Here is a 15,902-nt window from a genome sequence, read left to right on the forward strand (position 1 = left end):
ATGGATTCTCTACCAGAAGAATTTTTTGTGAGGTAAGGGATGGGCTGACAAAAACTGACTGTAGGTGTTACATTCTGAAGACACATTTGCCTTTCTCACAAAAATTTGAGAAGCTAGTGTGAATGAGATACCCTTATATTTCAAGACAACTGAACAGTTTTTTAGTAGAGGATGTAAACTGGGTAAAATCTAATTTTAGAAAATTTCTCTGAGGACTTAGACCCTGACTCAATAGCTAAGAGTTGATGTGCTATAGCTTGCCGTACTGGGGACATTCACAACAAAGTAATGTTTTATTTATCATTTAACAAGCTCTTAAATAGATTTGGGGCTTCCTTGGTGACTCAGATTGTAAAGAATCTGCCTGCAATGTGGGAGACCTGGGTTTGATCCCTCGGTTAGAAAGATCCTCTGGAGAAGAGAATGCATACCCACTCCAGTATTCTCACCTGGAGAATTCCATGAATAGAGGAGTCTTGCTGGGTATAGTCCATGGGGTCGCAAAGAGTCGGACACGACTGAGCAAGAAACACTAAATAGACTTACTTTCTGCCACGCATTGTTTTGAATGCTTTTACAAACCTTAACCCATATAAACCTCATAACAACTCTAAGAGGGGATGCTATTATTTTTTCCATTTTATATAAAGTAGCCTTAGTATAACACAGAAGACTACTGAGTGGTTCAACTGGGCCTAGGCTAAATGTCAATCTCTCCCCTCCTGTTAGGGAAAGTTCATCCTGCTTAGACCTTTCCCATAAAATAGTAAAGAGCTGGTTAGTATTGGAGATCTTCTTCCCACCTTGCCCTATCTTATATAATAAGCAGTGTGGTGGTTTTGCAACTATTTAATTACCTCCTTGACACTTAGGGAATAAGACTAAAATAAAATATGTGTACTTAGCATCGCTGACTCAGTGGACATGAATTTGAGCAATCTCCAGGAGGTAGTGGAGGACAGAGGAGCCTGGTGTACTACAATCCATGGGGTTGCAAAGAGTTGGACATGACTTAGTGATTGAACAACAACTTAGAATTATAATATAGTCAGAAGATATATGAAAAATTGTCTTTAGGCAAAATGCATGCAAAAGTATTATAGTAGAAATGCTGTGGCTGTATATAGAATGAAACACTAATTACTGACTGGGGTTCAGTGGGTTTTTACAAAGTGACATTTAGACTGAGCTTTAAAGGATAAAGATGGCTTTTGATGAATGTAGAAGCAGATCACGTGGGAGGTTGTTTAGCTGAGGAAACAGCAAGAAAAACATATTTAAGATAAATTCTTGGGGAGGAGTTTGACACCTGATAAGGAGTTAGCTTTATTTTGTGCAGAGTTATGAGAAAAGGGGCAGAGGAGAAGTAGAGATAAGTTGAAGGTTTCTAGTGATCACAAGGAAATATGTACTGTTAAGTAACATGGAGATCACAAAAGAACAGTTTTAATGTGTGTTGAGAAAGTAAGAGAGGACAGATAATGAGTTCAACTTTAGATACGAGCAGACTGAGTGTCACTAAGGTGGTCGTACAGAGATTGTTAAATAGGTGGGTGGAAATATGTAGCTGTAACATCAAAGAACAATTAAGGTTGCAGATACAGATTTGTGAATCATTGGAATGGGTTACTATTTGAATTCATGGAAGTTTGCTTATTTATTTGTTTGTATATTCATACATTCAGTAAATATTTGAGTGCCTACTTTATATCAGATGTTGAGCTGGAGACTTAAAGATAAAAATAGTGAATAAGAAGAACCTAATTCCTATTTGAGAGTGTTTATTCATGGGCTTCCCTGATGGCTCCCACGGCAAAGCGTCTGCCTGCGATGTGGGAGACCCGGGTTCGATTCCTGGGTCGGGAAGATCCCCTGGAGAAGGAAATGGCAATCCACTCCAGTACTCTTGCCTGGAAAATCCCATGGACAGAGGAGCCTGATAGGCTACAGTCCATGAGGTCGCAAAGAGTCGGACACGACTGAGTGACTTCAATTTCACTTTTCATTCTGGGCATAAATGAGATTGATTTAAACAGAAAATATAGTAAGAAGAAAGAGGGATAAATAATGAATATTACTATATGCTATATATGTATATTTCAGGTTTATTATTATAGCAAAATTTCAGCTTTTCCCAGTAGCAGAATAAAGTACACAGATGGTAGAAGTAGCAGAATAGCAAAAAAAAAAAAAAAAAAGAAAAAAGAAAAAACTAGTCTTACACTTTGTTTTAGTTTGCTGCTTTCTAGTGTATGACTTCTCTGGGCATTAATTTACCCATCAATAAAGTAAAGTAGATGCCATATATGACCACTGGGTACCGTCCTGATCTAATACATGGGGAGCATGGTTTGATAGTGTTAACATATGCAGTTCTATGTAAATCTTATTAAAATAATAATAAGGTAAATGGAAGGAAGAGGGATAGCCAGTGGTGCAAACTGATAAGTGGACAGCTGAGGGGCTAGGAGAAGACACAATAGCAGCAAAGGGTGTAGAGGTTTTCAAGGAGGGTTGGAGTCTATGATGTATGATGTTAAATAATGCAGAAAGGGTCACTATTGAGGACCCAAGACAAAGCTACTGGACTAGCAAATAGAATTTCATTAGAAACTTTTATTAGAGCACTTTTAATGTTGTGGAGAAAGTACAGATTAGTCAAGTTTTTACATCAAAATTTGTTATGGAACCTACGGAACATATTGAAGCTAATGTTCCACACTTCTGTTTAAGAAGTTCTGAAGTAGGGTTTGGACATCTGGATGTTTCCAAAGCTTCACAGGTAATTTTAATATGCATGAAATCTGGGACTGAGAACTACTGGGTTAAGAGGTAGATGATCCTAAAGTGGAGTCAACAGGTAGAATATACCTTTTGAGAACATTTTGTACTCTCTCAAACCTTAACAGACTTCAGAAGACTGCTTGAGTGAAGTTGCTCAGTCATGTCCGACTCTTTGCGACCCCGTGGACTGTAGCCCATCAGGCTCCTCCATCCATGGGGTTTCCCACGCAAGAATACTAGAGTGGGTTGCTATTTCCTTCCTTGATAACACAGATGCCTTGTGTTCCTTTTAGGAATGGGGTTTAGAAGTGCAGGAAAAAACAGTTAACAGGTTTCTTTTTACCATGACATTTTTAAAGGGCACTGACTCCTGTTGTGAAATATTGTTTGTGTGTATAAATCAGCTTTTGTTGTGACGTTCACTGTGTAGACAGTTCTGTACTGTTTATCTGTCCCAGTTTCCCCTGACAAAATCAGTTAGCACATCAGTTCACTTCAGTCGCTCAGTCGTGTCCGACTCTTTGCGACCCCATGAATCAGCATGCCAGGCCTCCCTGTCCATCACCATCTCCCAGAGTTCACTCAGACTCACGTCCATTGAGTCAGTGATGCCATCCAGCCATCTCATCCTCGGTCGTCCCCTTCTCCTCCTGCCCCCAATCCCTCCCAGCATCAGAGTCTTTTCCAATGAGTCAACTCTTCACATAAGGTGGCCGAACTACTGGAGTTTCAGCTTTAGCATCAGTCCCTCCAAAGAAATCCCAGGGTTGATCTCCTTTAGAATGGACTGGTTGGATCTCCTTGCAGTCCAAGGGACTCTCAAGAGTCTTCTCCAACACCACAGTTCAAAAGCATCAATTCTTTGGCACTCAGCCTTCTTCACAGTCCAACTCTCACATCCATACATGACCACTGGAAAAACCATAGCCTTGACTAGACAGACCTTAGTCAGCAAAGTAATGTCTCTGCTTTTGAATATACTATCTAGGTTGGTCATAACTTTTCTTCCAAGGAGTAAGTGTCTTAATTTCATGGCTGCAATCACTATCTACAGTGATTTTGGAGCCCAGAAAAATAAAGTCTGACACTGTTTCTACTGTTTCCCCATCTATTTCCCATGAAGTGATGGGACCAGATGCCGTGATCTTCATTTTCTGAATGTTGTGCTTTACGCCAACTTTTTCACTCTCCTCTTTCACTTTCATCAAGGGGCTTTTTAGTTCCTCTTCACTTTCTGCCTGCCATAAGGGTGTTGTCATCTGCATATCTGAGGTTCTTGATATTTCTCCCGACAATCTTGATTCCAGCTTGTGTTTCTTCCAGTCCAGCATTTCTCATGATGTACTCTGCATATAAGTTAAATAAGCAGGGTGACAATATACAGCCTTGACGTACTCCTTTTCCTGTTTGGAACCAATCTGTTGTTCCATGTCCAGTTCTAACTGTTGCTTCCTGACCTGCATACAGATTTCTCAAGAGGCAGGTCAGGTGGTCTGGTATTCCCATCTCTTTAAGAATTTTCCACAGTTTATTGTGATCCACACAGTTAGCACATAGTAGATGATAAATGATTGTCAGTCAAATGAGTATATAAATGTGAAGTGAAATAGGATATTTACAAAGTACAATTCTGAATAAATCAATTGATAGGTTTATCACCTCAGTTTTCTCTCTGCTAGCATATAGAATTAAGCAAATTATATAAATCATATGTGACCCTATGTTATGGTTCTCAAATCTTGTGTCATGATTCTGTATGTAGGCAAAAGCAATTTTATAAATTTTTGGTTCAATAATACTGCATATGTTCACATTTCAAGCATATGACAAAAGCAAAATTTGTTATTCCTTTCTACAGAAATAGTTAAATAATTGCTAAATATGATACTGTTCTACTTCAGTTACAAAAGCCACTTTGGAAAACCAGATAATTTTGATGCTAAGAAGCTGGAAAAAAAGAACTGTGTAAGATAGACACTTACCAAAGTTTAATTATTTTCTTAAACACATACAGGCATGCACACACAAAATATCAATCTTTTCAGCCTTTTTTTCCTTTACACTGAAACAGTGCTATAAAGTTAATTTTTCTCATTATTTTGATCTATTGTGTGTTTGTTTTACATCAGTTTTCTGTTCTCTCTGCCACATCCAGTAAGGACTTGGAATAATTTCTTTTCTTTATTATGAGTCCCTAAGGAGAGATAGCACCTACCTTTGGTACGTATTGTTTACACTTTTGAAAGTTTCAGGCAAAAATTCATATGTTAGAGTCTTTACTAATACAGGCACAGATTCATCAAAGATTTTTAATTGTGTTCTTTGTAAGGGGATGGCTCTGAATATACCTTTCTTTTTCATTTAAAATAGGGATCTTCCTCTGGAAGAGCAGGCTACAGAGGAAACCAAGAAAAAGGTAGAAAAATCAACTGATCAACTGGTAAGAGAAAATTTAGTTAACCAATGTTGTATGAGAATAGAATACTAAATCTAATCAGTTTAATTATCTGCTAAAAGTTTTCTTGCCTATGTGGTCATCACTAAATCCTTTTTTCATAATTGATGTTTGTGTCTCAAAGTTATCATTATAAGCATCCATCCTCACTGTAAGTTAAATTAGTAGATAAGTGAATTAACTTGCCCAGAAACATCACAATAATCAGTTTTAAGATATCTCTTATTTATCCTTTTAAGCAAAATTCAAACAAGATGAACACTATACACATGGCAAGAAAATATATACAAAGAATTTTTTTTAGTAAGAAATTTCATTGATTTGTTTTGGAAGTTAATTCTTTTTCCTGTTTTTATTTTTACTGTCAGAACCTCCAGTTCTAAATGAATAACTTAATGATACACTAATATAAAGTGCTTGTTACCAGCAACAATAGACTTTATACTAGATTAAAAGATACAGACACATTTGTGAATGCCATATGTATTCATATTTAGTGAAACCTTGATGAGAGAGATTTGTTTGATAGATTCTTTTTAATGCAATTTTACTTTCTACATAGCTTTATACAATGAATGATGTCCACTTGTTAATAAAGTTTATAATAGTTGTCTGGTAACTTAGAAAAATATATTAACATAACTATAGTATTCACTTGCACAAAAAAGATCTTCACAACTCAGATAATCACGATGGTGTGATCGCTCACCTAGAGCCAGACATCCTGGAATGTGAAGTCAAGTGGGCCTTAGAAAGCATCACTACAAAAAAAGCTAGTGGAGGTGATGGAATTACAGTTGAGCTATTTCTAATCCTGAAAGATGATGCTGTGAAAGTGCTGCACTCAATATGCCAGCAAATTTAGAAAACTCAGCAGTGGCCACAGAACTGGAAAAGGTCAGTTTTCATTCCAATCCCAAAGAAAGGCAATGCCAAGGAATGCTCAAACTACTCCATAATTGCACTCATCTCACATGCTAGTAAAGTAATGCTCAAAATTCTCCAAGCCAGGCTTCAGCAATATGTGAACTGTGAACTTCCAGATGTTCAAGCTGGTTTTAGAAAAACCAGCTTCCTGGCAGAGGAACCAGAGATCAAATTGCCAACAGCCACTGGATCATGGAAAAAGCAAGAGAGTTCCAGAAAAACATTTACTTCTGCTTTATTGACTATGCCAAAGCCTTTGACTGTGTGGATCACAACAAACTGTGGAAAATTCTGAAAGAGATGGGAATACCAGACCACCTGACCTGCCTCTTGAGAAACCTATATGCAGGTCAGGAAGCAACAGTTAGAACTGGACATGGAACAATAGACTGGTTCCAAACAGGAAAAGGAGTACGTCAAGGGTGTATATTGTCACCCTGCTTATTTAACTTATATGTAGAATACATCATGAGAAACGCTAGGCTGGAAGAAGCACAGCTGGAATCAAGATTGCCAGGAGAAATATCAAGAACCTCAGATATGCAGATGATACCACCCTTATGGTAGAAAGTGAAGAGGAACTAAAAAGCCCCTTGATGAAAGTGAAAGAGGAGAGCGAAAAAGTTGGCTTAAAGCTCAACATTCAGAAAATGAAGATCATGGCATCTGGTCCCATCACTTCATGGGAAATAGATGGGGAAACAGTGGAAACAGTGTCAGACTTTATTTTTCTGGGCTCCAAAATCACTGTAGATGGTGACTGCAGCCATGAAATTAAAAGACGCTTTCTCCTTGGAAGAAAAGTTATGACCAACCTAGATAGTATATTCAAAAGCAGAGACATTACTTTGCCAACAAAGGTCCGTCTAGTCAAGGCTATGGTTTTTCCAGTGGTCATGTATGGATGTGAGAGTTGGACTGTGAAGAAAGCTGAGCACCAAAGAATTGATGGTTTTGAACTGTGGTGTTGGAGAAGACTCTTGAGAGTCCCTTGGACTGCAAGGAGATCCACCTAGTCCATTCTGAAGGAGATCAGCCCTGGGATTTCTTTGGAAGGAATGATGCTAAAGCTGAAACTCCAGTAGTTTGGCCACCTTATGTGAAGAGTTGACTCATTGGAAAAGACTCTGATGCTGGGAGGGATTGGGGGCAGGAGGAGAAGGGGACAACAGAGGATGAGATGACTGGATGTGTCACTGACTCGATGGATGTGAGTCTGAGTGAACTGCAGGGGTTGGTGATGGACAGGGAGGCCTGGTGTGCTGCGACTCATGGGGTCGCAAAGAGTCGGACATGAGTGAGCAACTGAACTGAAGGTTATTAAAAGAATGTTGCAGAGAAAATACAACATATGCAAATATACCAAGGGATGTGCACTTGGACTAGGGGGACTTGATCTAGAAAAGCCATTTCTAGATACAGATTTCTGAATACATAGGCAAAGGAGGTAGAAAGTTTAAGTTTAATTTGGCTTAGATGCTAAATCTATTTTGCAAAAATAGATTGAGTCCAACTATTTTGACAACTTAAAAATTATAATTGTGTTTATAATAAGATTGTTTAACAAACATGAAGCTTATAGTATTTCCTGTTGAAAAAATGTTATTCATGCCATGATCTTACTTGTCTACCAATTTGGTAATTAGTCTTAGATGATTCTACAATGACTTTTGACTGCAGAACTCATCTTTAATTTGAAATACATGCACTGTTGACAATGATCATTCTTTGTAAAGGTTTGTTTGGTTATTTTTTAGAAGCTTTTTTAAATTTACTTTTTGAAATATTTCATACCTACCAAGAAATTGTAAGAATACAGTGAAGACATATACTCTTTACTGAGATTTAACAAACTGTTGACATTTCCTAAATTTTTGGATGTAAATATAATGAAGTGTACCATAAAATGCAAGATGGATTTGTTTGGTGTTGTAGGTGGTGAAGGAATCTCAGTTTAAGACTCAAACCCAGAAAGGGAGAGGAGGAGGAGGAGGAGGAGGAGGAGGAGGAGGAGTCCTGCATTGGACCTTATTTTTTTTCTGGGTAGTTCCAGGTTTGTTAGAAACCTGGCAGTCAGTGTCACCCCATACCAGTGACTGTTTTGCCTTCTCAGTGACTCTACATGGCCTCTGCAGTAAAAATGTTTTTATATACATAGGTCAGTGGCTGCATATTCATAATCCCAAAGTTTCAGCAGGGTGTAAGAACTGTGGTATCTTGTTAAGGTTTGAAGGAAGGCCATCATCCATCCGTTCCAGAACATTTATTCATTTCTGTTGCCCACTCGTTTCTCACAATTAATGCTAATAGAAAATTCAGCAAGACTTGACTATATAGCTATCAGTTAACTGTTAATTACAGCTTTATTAAGTCTATAAGTATCAGTTCCTGAAATCCCAAGATTATTACTATTTATTCAGCTCTGAATTGAGGTTAGGTGTAGATTATATTAGTCTAATTATTTATAAAGTATTACAACTGCATTCATTTTCAAATTGCTGTATGTAGTAGCTGAATCATTAGTCACATAATGTAAAAGGCAGTATCATCAGAGATAGTTTTCATATTTGTAGAATAACCTATTTAATATTTTAAACTTAGCATTTTTTATGCCTTTAAATGGACCAATTCACTACATGCTGTGTATTTCTCAAGGGCAATCATTTTTTGAGGCTTAACTCACATTTAATCCTAAAATCATTCATGTTTCCCATCCTGCCACAATAAAAAAAAAGATATAATTATTCCCATCTTTGAATCTATGCTTTGTTTATAACTTATAAATGTGTTTATAATGGCCTTCCCTAGATTAAAGCTTCTTGAGTTTTGATCTTAAACTTCTGGCTATGTTTTACATTCCTTGAGAACAGAGAGAATGTCTTATGGGGATTTTCTGTAGTCTTTCAAAGTGATCACATATAGCATGGAAAGTTACTTTAAAAAAAATACGTCAACTGGTTTTAATACTGAGGTAAATAAGATCATGAATAATTGTGTAAATTTAAAAAATGTTGTCTAGGACAAACAGGAAAATGACGCACCTACTGATCTTGTCCCTGTTAACCTACTATTAGAAGTGAAGAAATTATTGAATGCAATTAACACTCTACCAAAAGGTGTGGTTCCTCACGTCAAGAAGTTCTTACAAGAAGATTTTTCCTTCCAAACTATGCAGGTAAGATAATAATTTGGTATTTGGGGCAGAAGTATAGCTCTCTATATGTGACACACTGTGTTCCTTGACTGTCACACTACGGTCATACTCACACCACTTCTGACACTAAATGTGTGGGTTTAGTCCCACACCCGTCAATTCTCCAGCATCCTCTGGGTGTCTTACAAGTCACTTCAGTTCTGACACTATCGACCTAGAGTTAGCATCCAATCCCACAATTTAAGAGCCCAGTCTAAGACTGCTCCCCTTCAGATGCCAGTCACCTGTCTTTGATTTTCCCAGTACTTCTGACTGGCTGGCTATCCATTGGCCAGTCAGTGAACACTTATATTCTCAGCCATGATCCCTTTTGAGTGCAGTAATTTGCTAGAACAGCTCACAAAACTCAGGGAAACACATTTACCAGTTAATTACATGATAAAGGATGTGATTTATAGAGGATACAGCTGAACAATCACATGAAGAAGTACATAGGGCAAGGAAGGGTCTCAAGTTCAGGAACTTCTCTCCTTTTGGAGTTGGGGTTCACCATTCTCCTGGCATGTACAAACTGGAAGTTCTTCAAACCCCATAGTCTTAGAATTTTTATAGGGACTTCATCATGTAGGTATGTTGATGTATTAATTATTAATTTACCTTCCAGCTTCCCTCCCCTCTTTAGGGGTATGGTGCTAAAAGTTCCAAATTTCTAATCATGGCTTGATCTATCTGGTGCCCAAGTGTCCGTCCAGAAGCCCACCAAGAGTTACCACTTTAGAACAAAAGACACTGTCTTCCCTGTCATCCAGGAAATTCCAAGGATTTTAGGAGCTGTGTGCCTAGAACCAGAGTCAAAGACCAAATATTGGCAGGAACTGGGGACAGATCAATATTTGTATCTCTTATTACTTTACAGCGACCCTTCCTCCCTCCCTCCCGTCCTTTCTCATTCTCTCTCTCCCTTTCCTCTTTCCGTCCTCTTCCTTCCCTTTCTTTCCTTCTTTCTTTACCGTAACAGTGACACTAAGTTCTTGAAACTATCTTACACCTTATGAAGGGCTTTGGTTTCAGCTTAGACTTTTATTAATTAAATAAAGTTGATGCTAGCCTTTCAAGAATAATAGTAAGGATGTGCGTTAGTAGCTTATAAGCTGTTACTAGCTTATAAGGTCTAGGGTTGAATTCTAATAATGGGCAACATACTATTCTGGAAGAGGGAACTGCTTTCACTTTTCCAAATTTGTAATGTTGATGGCTTTTTAAAAATAGAAAATATAAAGAAAATAATAAGACTTCTGGATTTTTAATGAGATAAATATTCTAGAGAATAGATTGTTGATTTGCATCTTATAGTTTTTCTAGATAATTTGTGAAGCTTTTGACACAAGATAGCCATCAGTTTGTAAATTAATGAAATTTCCCAAAGTTAAAGAAAATGATTATCTACTTTTCTTTGTGACAGTTAATAGGGGGAAGGAGACAGAACACCATAGGTGTCCTAAAAAGGCCACATTTACTTTTTCTGTGGAAGAATATATTATTAATTATTTCCATGAAACAAATTAATACTATTATTATTAAAAATTCAAAAAAGCTCTAAAAATATCCAAAGACTATGTATAATTTTAACCTTAACTGAGGTAATATACCACAAATATGAATTCTGGTTTGAAATTGATGGAATAATGCCACTTTTTCCCTCTCATCTTTTGAAAATCACCTAGAAACCACAATATGAAATATAAATCAGTAGCAATGGCACCCTACTCCAGTACTCTTGCCTGGAAAATTCCATGGATGGAGGAGCCTGGTGGGCTGCCGTCTCTGGGGTCGCGAAGAGTCAGACATGACTGAGTGACTTCACTTTCATGTTTCACTTTCATGCATTGGAGAAGGAAATGGCAACCCACTGCAGTGTTCTTGCCTGGAGAATCCCAGGGACGGGGGAGCCTGGTGGGCTGCCGTCTCTGGGGTCGCACAGAATTGGACACGACTGAAGCGACTTAGCAGCAGCAGCAGCCTTTATTATATAAACAATAGCCAATTAGAAGGTAAGAAGGAAAGAAAAGTACTTCTGATAGCAACAAAAAAGATAAAATACCCAGGAAAACACTTAAGAAGTACACAAGAAATAAATTGGTGTTTCTCAAAGTTTTTTCTAAGCCACTTACGTGAACCTGTTCTGACCCACATACTAGTCTCAAAGAATGAAAATCTTTGGGGGTAGCTCTGGGAATCTACATTGTAGCAGGTACCCTGAAACACCTATTTTTTCACATTTAAGTTTAGAAATAAATACTATATTAAAACAATAAGTAAAAATTTCTAAGACTCTATTAAAAAGTAAGCTATGAAGACCTGAATGGGAAGCAATAGATATAGGAAGACACAGTGTGATAGAGATGCCAATTTTCCTGAAATTAAAATTTACAAATATCACAAAATTCCAAGAAAAATAAACAAGAGGGTTTTCTGTTTACTAAAAGCTAATTCTAAAGTTCAAATCAGAAATTAAAGGAAGAATAGCCAAGAAAATTATTAAAGCATTGTAGAAACAAAGGGCTGGGAGTTTGCCAGTTTTAACTTACTATGAAGCTCTAATAACTAAAAGATTGTGTTACTTGCTCTTGACTCTACAGATAAGTCTGGAAAATAGAAGAGAAATTCCAGAAGTAGACCCAAATATATTCAGGAATTTTTTGTATAAGATAACAAGAATTGATAATACTAAAGGGGAAATGAACCAGTCAGCAGTCCCAGAGGGAGATTTTAACACAGCTGTCTTAATAAGTGATAGAACATGAACACAAAGCTAGTAGAACTATAGCAAACTTAGTCTAATTTATTTGGTGTAATTCATTTATATATATGTAACATTGAACCCAACAGTGACAAGAAATATATTCTTTTTAAATATACATAGAATATTTATAAAAATTGACCATGTGCTAGTTCATAAAGCAAGTCTCTTCAAATTTCAAAGAATCAAAACATGCAGAGCATGTTCTCTAACATTTGTACAGTTGATTTAGAAATTAGTTACAGATATACAGACTAGAAAATCATTGTTCTTAAATTAAGATATATACCTCTAATCTAGTTAATCTAGGGGTCAAGGAAGCCAGCATATTGGACATTAGATACATTTTGGAACTAAAATATATGAAAAACGTGTATCATAATTTTGTGTTATTAGATAAAAGCTGTGCTGCAAGGATTATTTGTAGCTTGAAATGCATATAGTAGAAAAAGAAGTAAGGTTGAATACCAGTCATCTAAACAAAATTCAAGAGTTTGAAGAAAGAACAGCAAATTAAAAGTAGAGTTTAAAAAAAGAATAAAGATAGCCAAATCTAATGAAATGGAATAAAACAAAAGCCTGGTAAGAATGTTAGAAAAAAGGCAAAAATAACCAAACTCATAAATAAATGAACATGAAAGCTTCAATACAAATTCCATAATCATCTATTTTGTCTGAAGGGGATTAAGAGATACAGACTTACAGCTGTAAGATAAATAAGTCAAGGGGATATAATATATACCTAAGGAATATAGTCAATAATTTTATAACTGGTACAATGGTGAGTGGTATAATGATGAATGATAACTGGTGTTATTGCAGTCATCATTTTAAGAGGATGTCATAAGAAAAATGTCAAATCACTATGTTGTTCACCTGAAATATGTTTATTATAAGTCAGTACAGAATTCTGCTACTTACAATGGCTGCCTGGGTTGGTTTCAGGCAGCCTTCTTTTGAGAAGAACTAGAAAAACAAGGCAGAATCTTTCTTAGTAATGATTATTTGTGCTTTTCTTACAGATCACTTAATTCAGCTAGGGATTGAGATGATTTGAAGTTTCACTTCTGTTCTATGAAGTATCTGTTTGTGGCTTACCTTTTGTAGCAGATACTGTCGATGCTCTGCCCATACTCCTTGGCCCTTTGAATCATTTCAGTATACTCTGGACAGTTTCTAATTTTCAATATCTACATCTCTATGTTTCAGGCTTTTTTTTTTTTTTTTTTTTCCTGAAACTGCATGCATGCATGCTTAGTCACTCAGTCATGTTCAACTCTTTGCAACCCCATGGACTGTAGCCCAGCAGTCTTATCTGTCTATGGGATTTTCCAGGAAGAATACTGTGAGCAGGTTCCCATTTCTTAGGATCTACCCACCCAGGGATTGAACCCACGCGTCCTGAGTCTGCTTCATTGGCAAGAATATTCTTTACCACTGTGCCACCTGGAACTGCAGAAAGCTATAATTCTCACAGAATTTTAGAGATCTCAAGGAACTAGTTCTTTCCCTGACCTCAGAAAGCACACTATCAATAACCCTTGGGAATTACTATATAAAAAATCCCAGTTCTCTCTCTCCTTAAGTTGAATAACACTGAGGTTGAATTTTTCAATGGTTTCTGTCATATTAACCCTAGTCAGCCACTGTGGTAACTAGCTTAATAACACACCTGTTAATTTAAAGCCTGCTTTCTCTTCCCTGATTCCCTTCTTGACTCCACTACCATTGTTCTCTGCACCTCTCAAATAAAGTACTTGCATATCTTTGTGTTAGGGTCTGCTTCCAACTGGAACCAAAACAGACACTTTTACTCTAAGGGTAAATTTCTTCAGGATTCTAACCAAAAGAATAAGGTGTTTACCAGGGACCCTGTTCTTGGTAGGTCATACACTCCCAATTTCCCTCCCAGCTCTGCAACTTTGCTGAAAGCTTTGCCTAGCATTTCAACCTCTCAGCCACAACTGAATACAGCAGTTGCATTAAGAAAAAAAAGTGGCTGCAAAATCAGTCTCTTGTCTCTTGGCCTTCCTCCTCTCTTGCACATTGGCCCCATAGATTTTAGTGCCTAGGTAGTCCATTGCTTTCAAACTTTAAAAAAAAAAATTGTACCTTATCCAGCTTTTTAAAGTTCTGATTGAGAGTATTGCTGTGAAACTACATAAACTGTTTGGCAAAGGTAGAGCTTCAGTGTTACATTTTATATACCTTTTCAGATTCAAGAGATATTCTTGAGTATATGGTTGGATAGATGAGTCTGAAATTCAGATGATAGTTCTGAGCTCAAAATATAAATTTGAAAACTGTCAATGTGTAGACACTATTTAAAAAATGATGCTGTATTACTTTATCTAGGGATGTGTTTTGATAGAGAAAATTGAATGTTTTGGAGACTGAAGTAAAGTATCTCGTTAACCTAGGAGAAGAACAGGAGAATATTGGAAACTGGAAACTGAGTTAAAGTATAGATTAAATTTCCCCCATAGATAGTAGTAAATTATTAAACAAAGAATGTAATTTAAGCCAAGCACTTTGGGGTACAAAGCATTGGGGAATGGACACAAAGATAAGACATAGGTCTTCCTTTATTTCATCCATGTAAGTAACAAACTATGGTACATAATTTATATATTAACTTGGTTTCAATTAGATGACAGCATAAGATGATTTGCCCTGGTGTTGGTATTTTTAAAGCAACCTTCCTGTGTACTAGAGTTTTAGGGCTGGAAAGAAGTTTTTAGCTATGTTAGAGAATAGAAGGTATCAGAAGGAAGTGGGATTATGACTTTCCCCTGAAGTAGGAGTGGACATTACCGATTCTTTTGCAAAGTTGGTATTTAGTATTTTTAGGAAGTAGTTATAAAGATTTGTCAAATCCTTAAAAACAAACAAATATAAGAACAGTTTTATCTAGGTTGTGTGGATCTTTTAAGGCCTCTTTATTCTTTAGATTTTCTATGATGAGTGTATATTATTTGTTTAATAAAAATAAATGTTGATATTTGTTGTAACTTAAGGAAATTTTTGACCAAATTATTTTTCACAGAGAGAAGTTGTAGCCAATAGCCAGAATGGGGAGGAAATTGTTCCTGCTTTGACCTTACGTTTCTTAATAACACGACTGGAAGCAGCACTTAGGAACATTCAAGCTACTAATTATACTGTAAGTATTTTCTTTTGGAAGTTTGAAATGGTGGATTTGACAACATTTTTCAATGAGAGAGCATCCAGTATATGCTTATTTTAAGGTGTAGGCCAATTTGTATTTTTCTTACTTACCTCTAGAAATACATATAAATTGATTTCTTGCATTTGTCTTGTACTTTCTCATGAGCTCATGTACTTTTTAACGAGCCTATTCTAGTTTCTTTTCCTACCATAAAATTGTTCATCTTAAATAGAGAACCTTGAACTAGTGTAAATGGGCTTTCCCAGTTAGACATGAGATATGAACTTCAAAAACTGCTTCTTCCTTTCTTCCTGATTAATAGACATCTCTTCTTTTTACTGATATTTCTTTCTTTAATTGAAGTATAGTTATTTTACAGTGTGTTAATTTCTGTTGTACAGCAAAATGATTTGGTTATATATACTTTTTTTATATTCTTTTCCATTATGATTTATCTCAGGATATTGAGTACAGTTCCTTGTACTATACAATAGGACCTTTTGTTTATCCTTTCTATACGTAATTCTGCTGATATTTCTGTATTTGTAAAAATTAGAACGCCTGTTATCTGTATAATCATGTGAGATACAATTGACAAGACATACATTCGAGG

At 36.4% G+C, this 15,902-nt stretch overlaps 1 protein-coding gene across 1 annotated transcript in view; it reads left to right on the forward strand.

The window, feature by feature from the left end:
- The window catches only part of DZIP3 (DAZ interacting zinc finger protein 3), a 102,045-nt gene continuing 86,143 nt past the window's right edge, over positions 1–15,902 (forward strand). The window contains exons 1-4 of the mRNA XM_052643282.1: positions 1–32; positions 5,155–5,224; positions 9,186–9,341; positions 15,167–15,283. Coding sequence (XP_052499242.1) covers positions 1–32; positions 5,155–5,224; positions 9,186–9,341; positions 15,167–15,283 — 375 coding nt within the window. The remainder of the gene's footprint in view (positions 33–5,154; positions 5,225–9,185; positions 9,342–15,166; positions 15,284–15,902) is intronic.

The sequence above is a fragment of the Budorcas taxicolor genome, chromosome 1 (genome assembly GCF_023091745.1).
Source record: "Budorcas taxicolor isolate Tak-1 chromosome 1, Takin1.1, whole genome shotgun sequence".
Classification (NCBI taxonomy): domain Eukaryota; kingdom Metazoa; phylum Chordata; class Mammalia; order Artiodactyla; family Bovidae; genus Budorcas; species Budorcas taxicolor.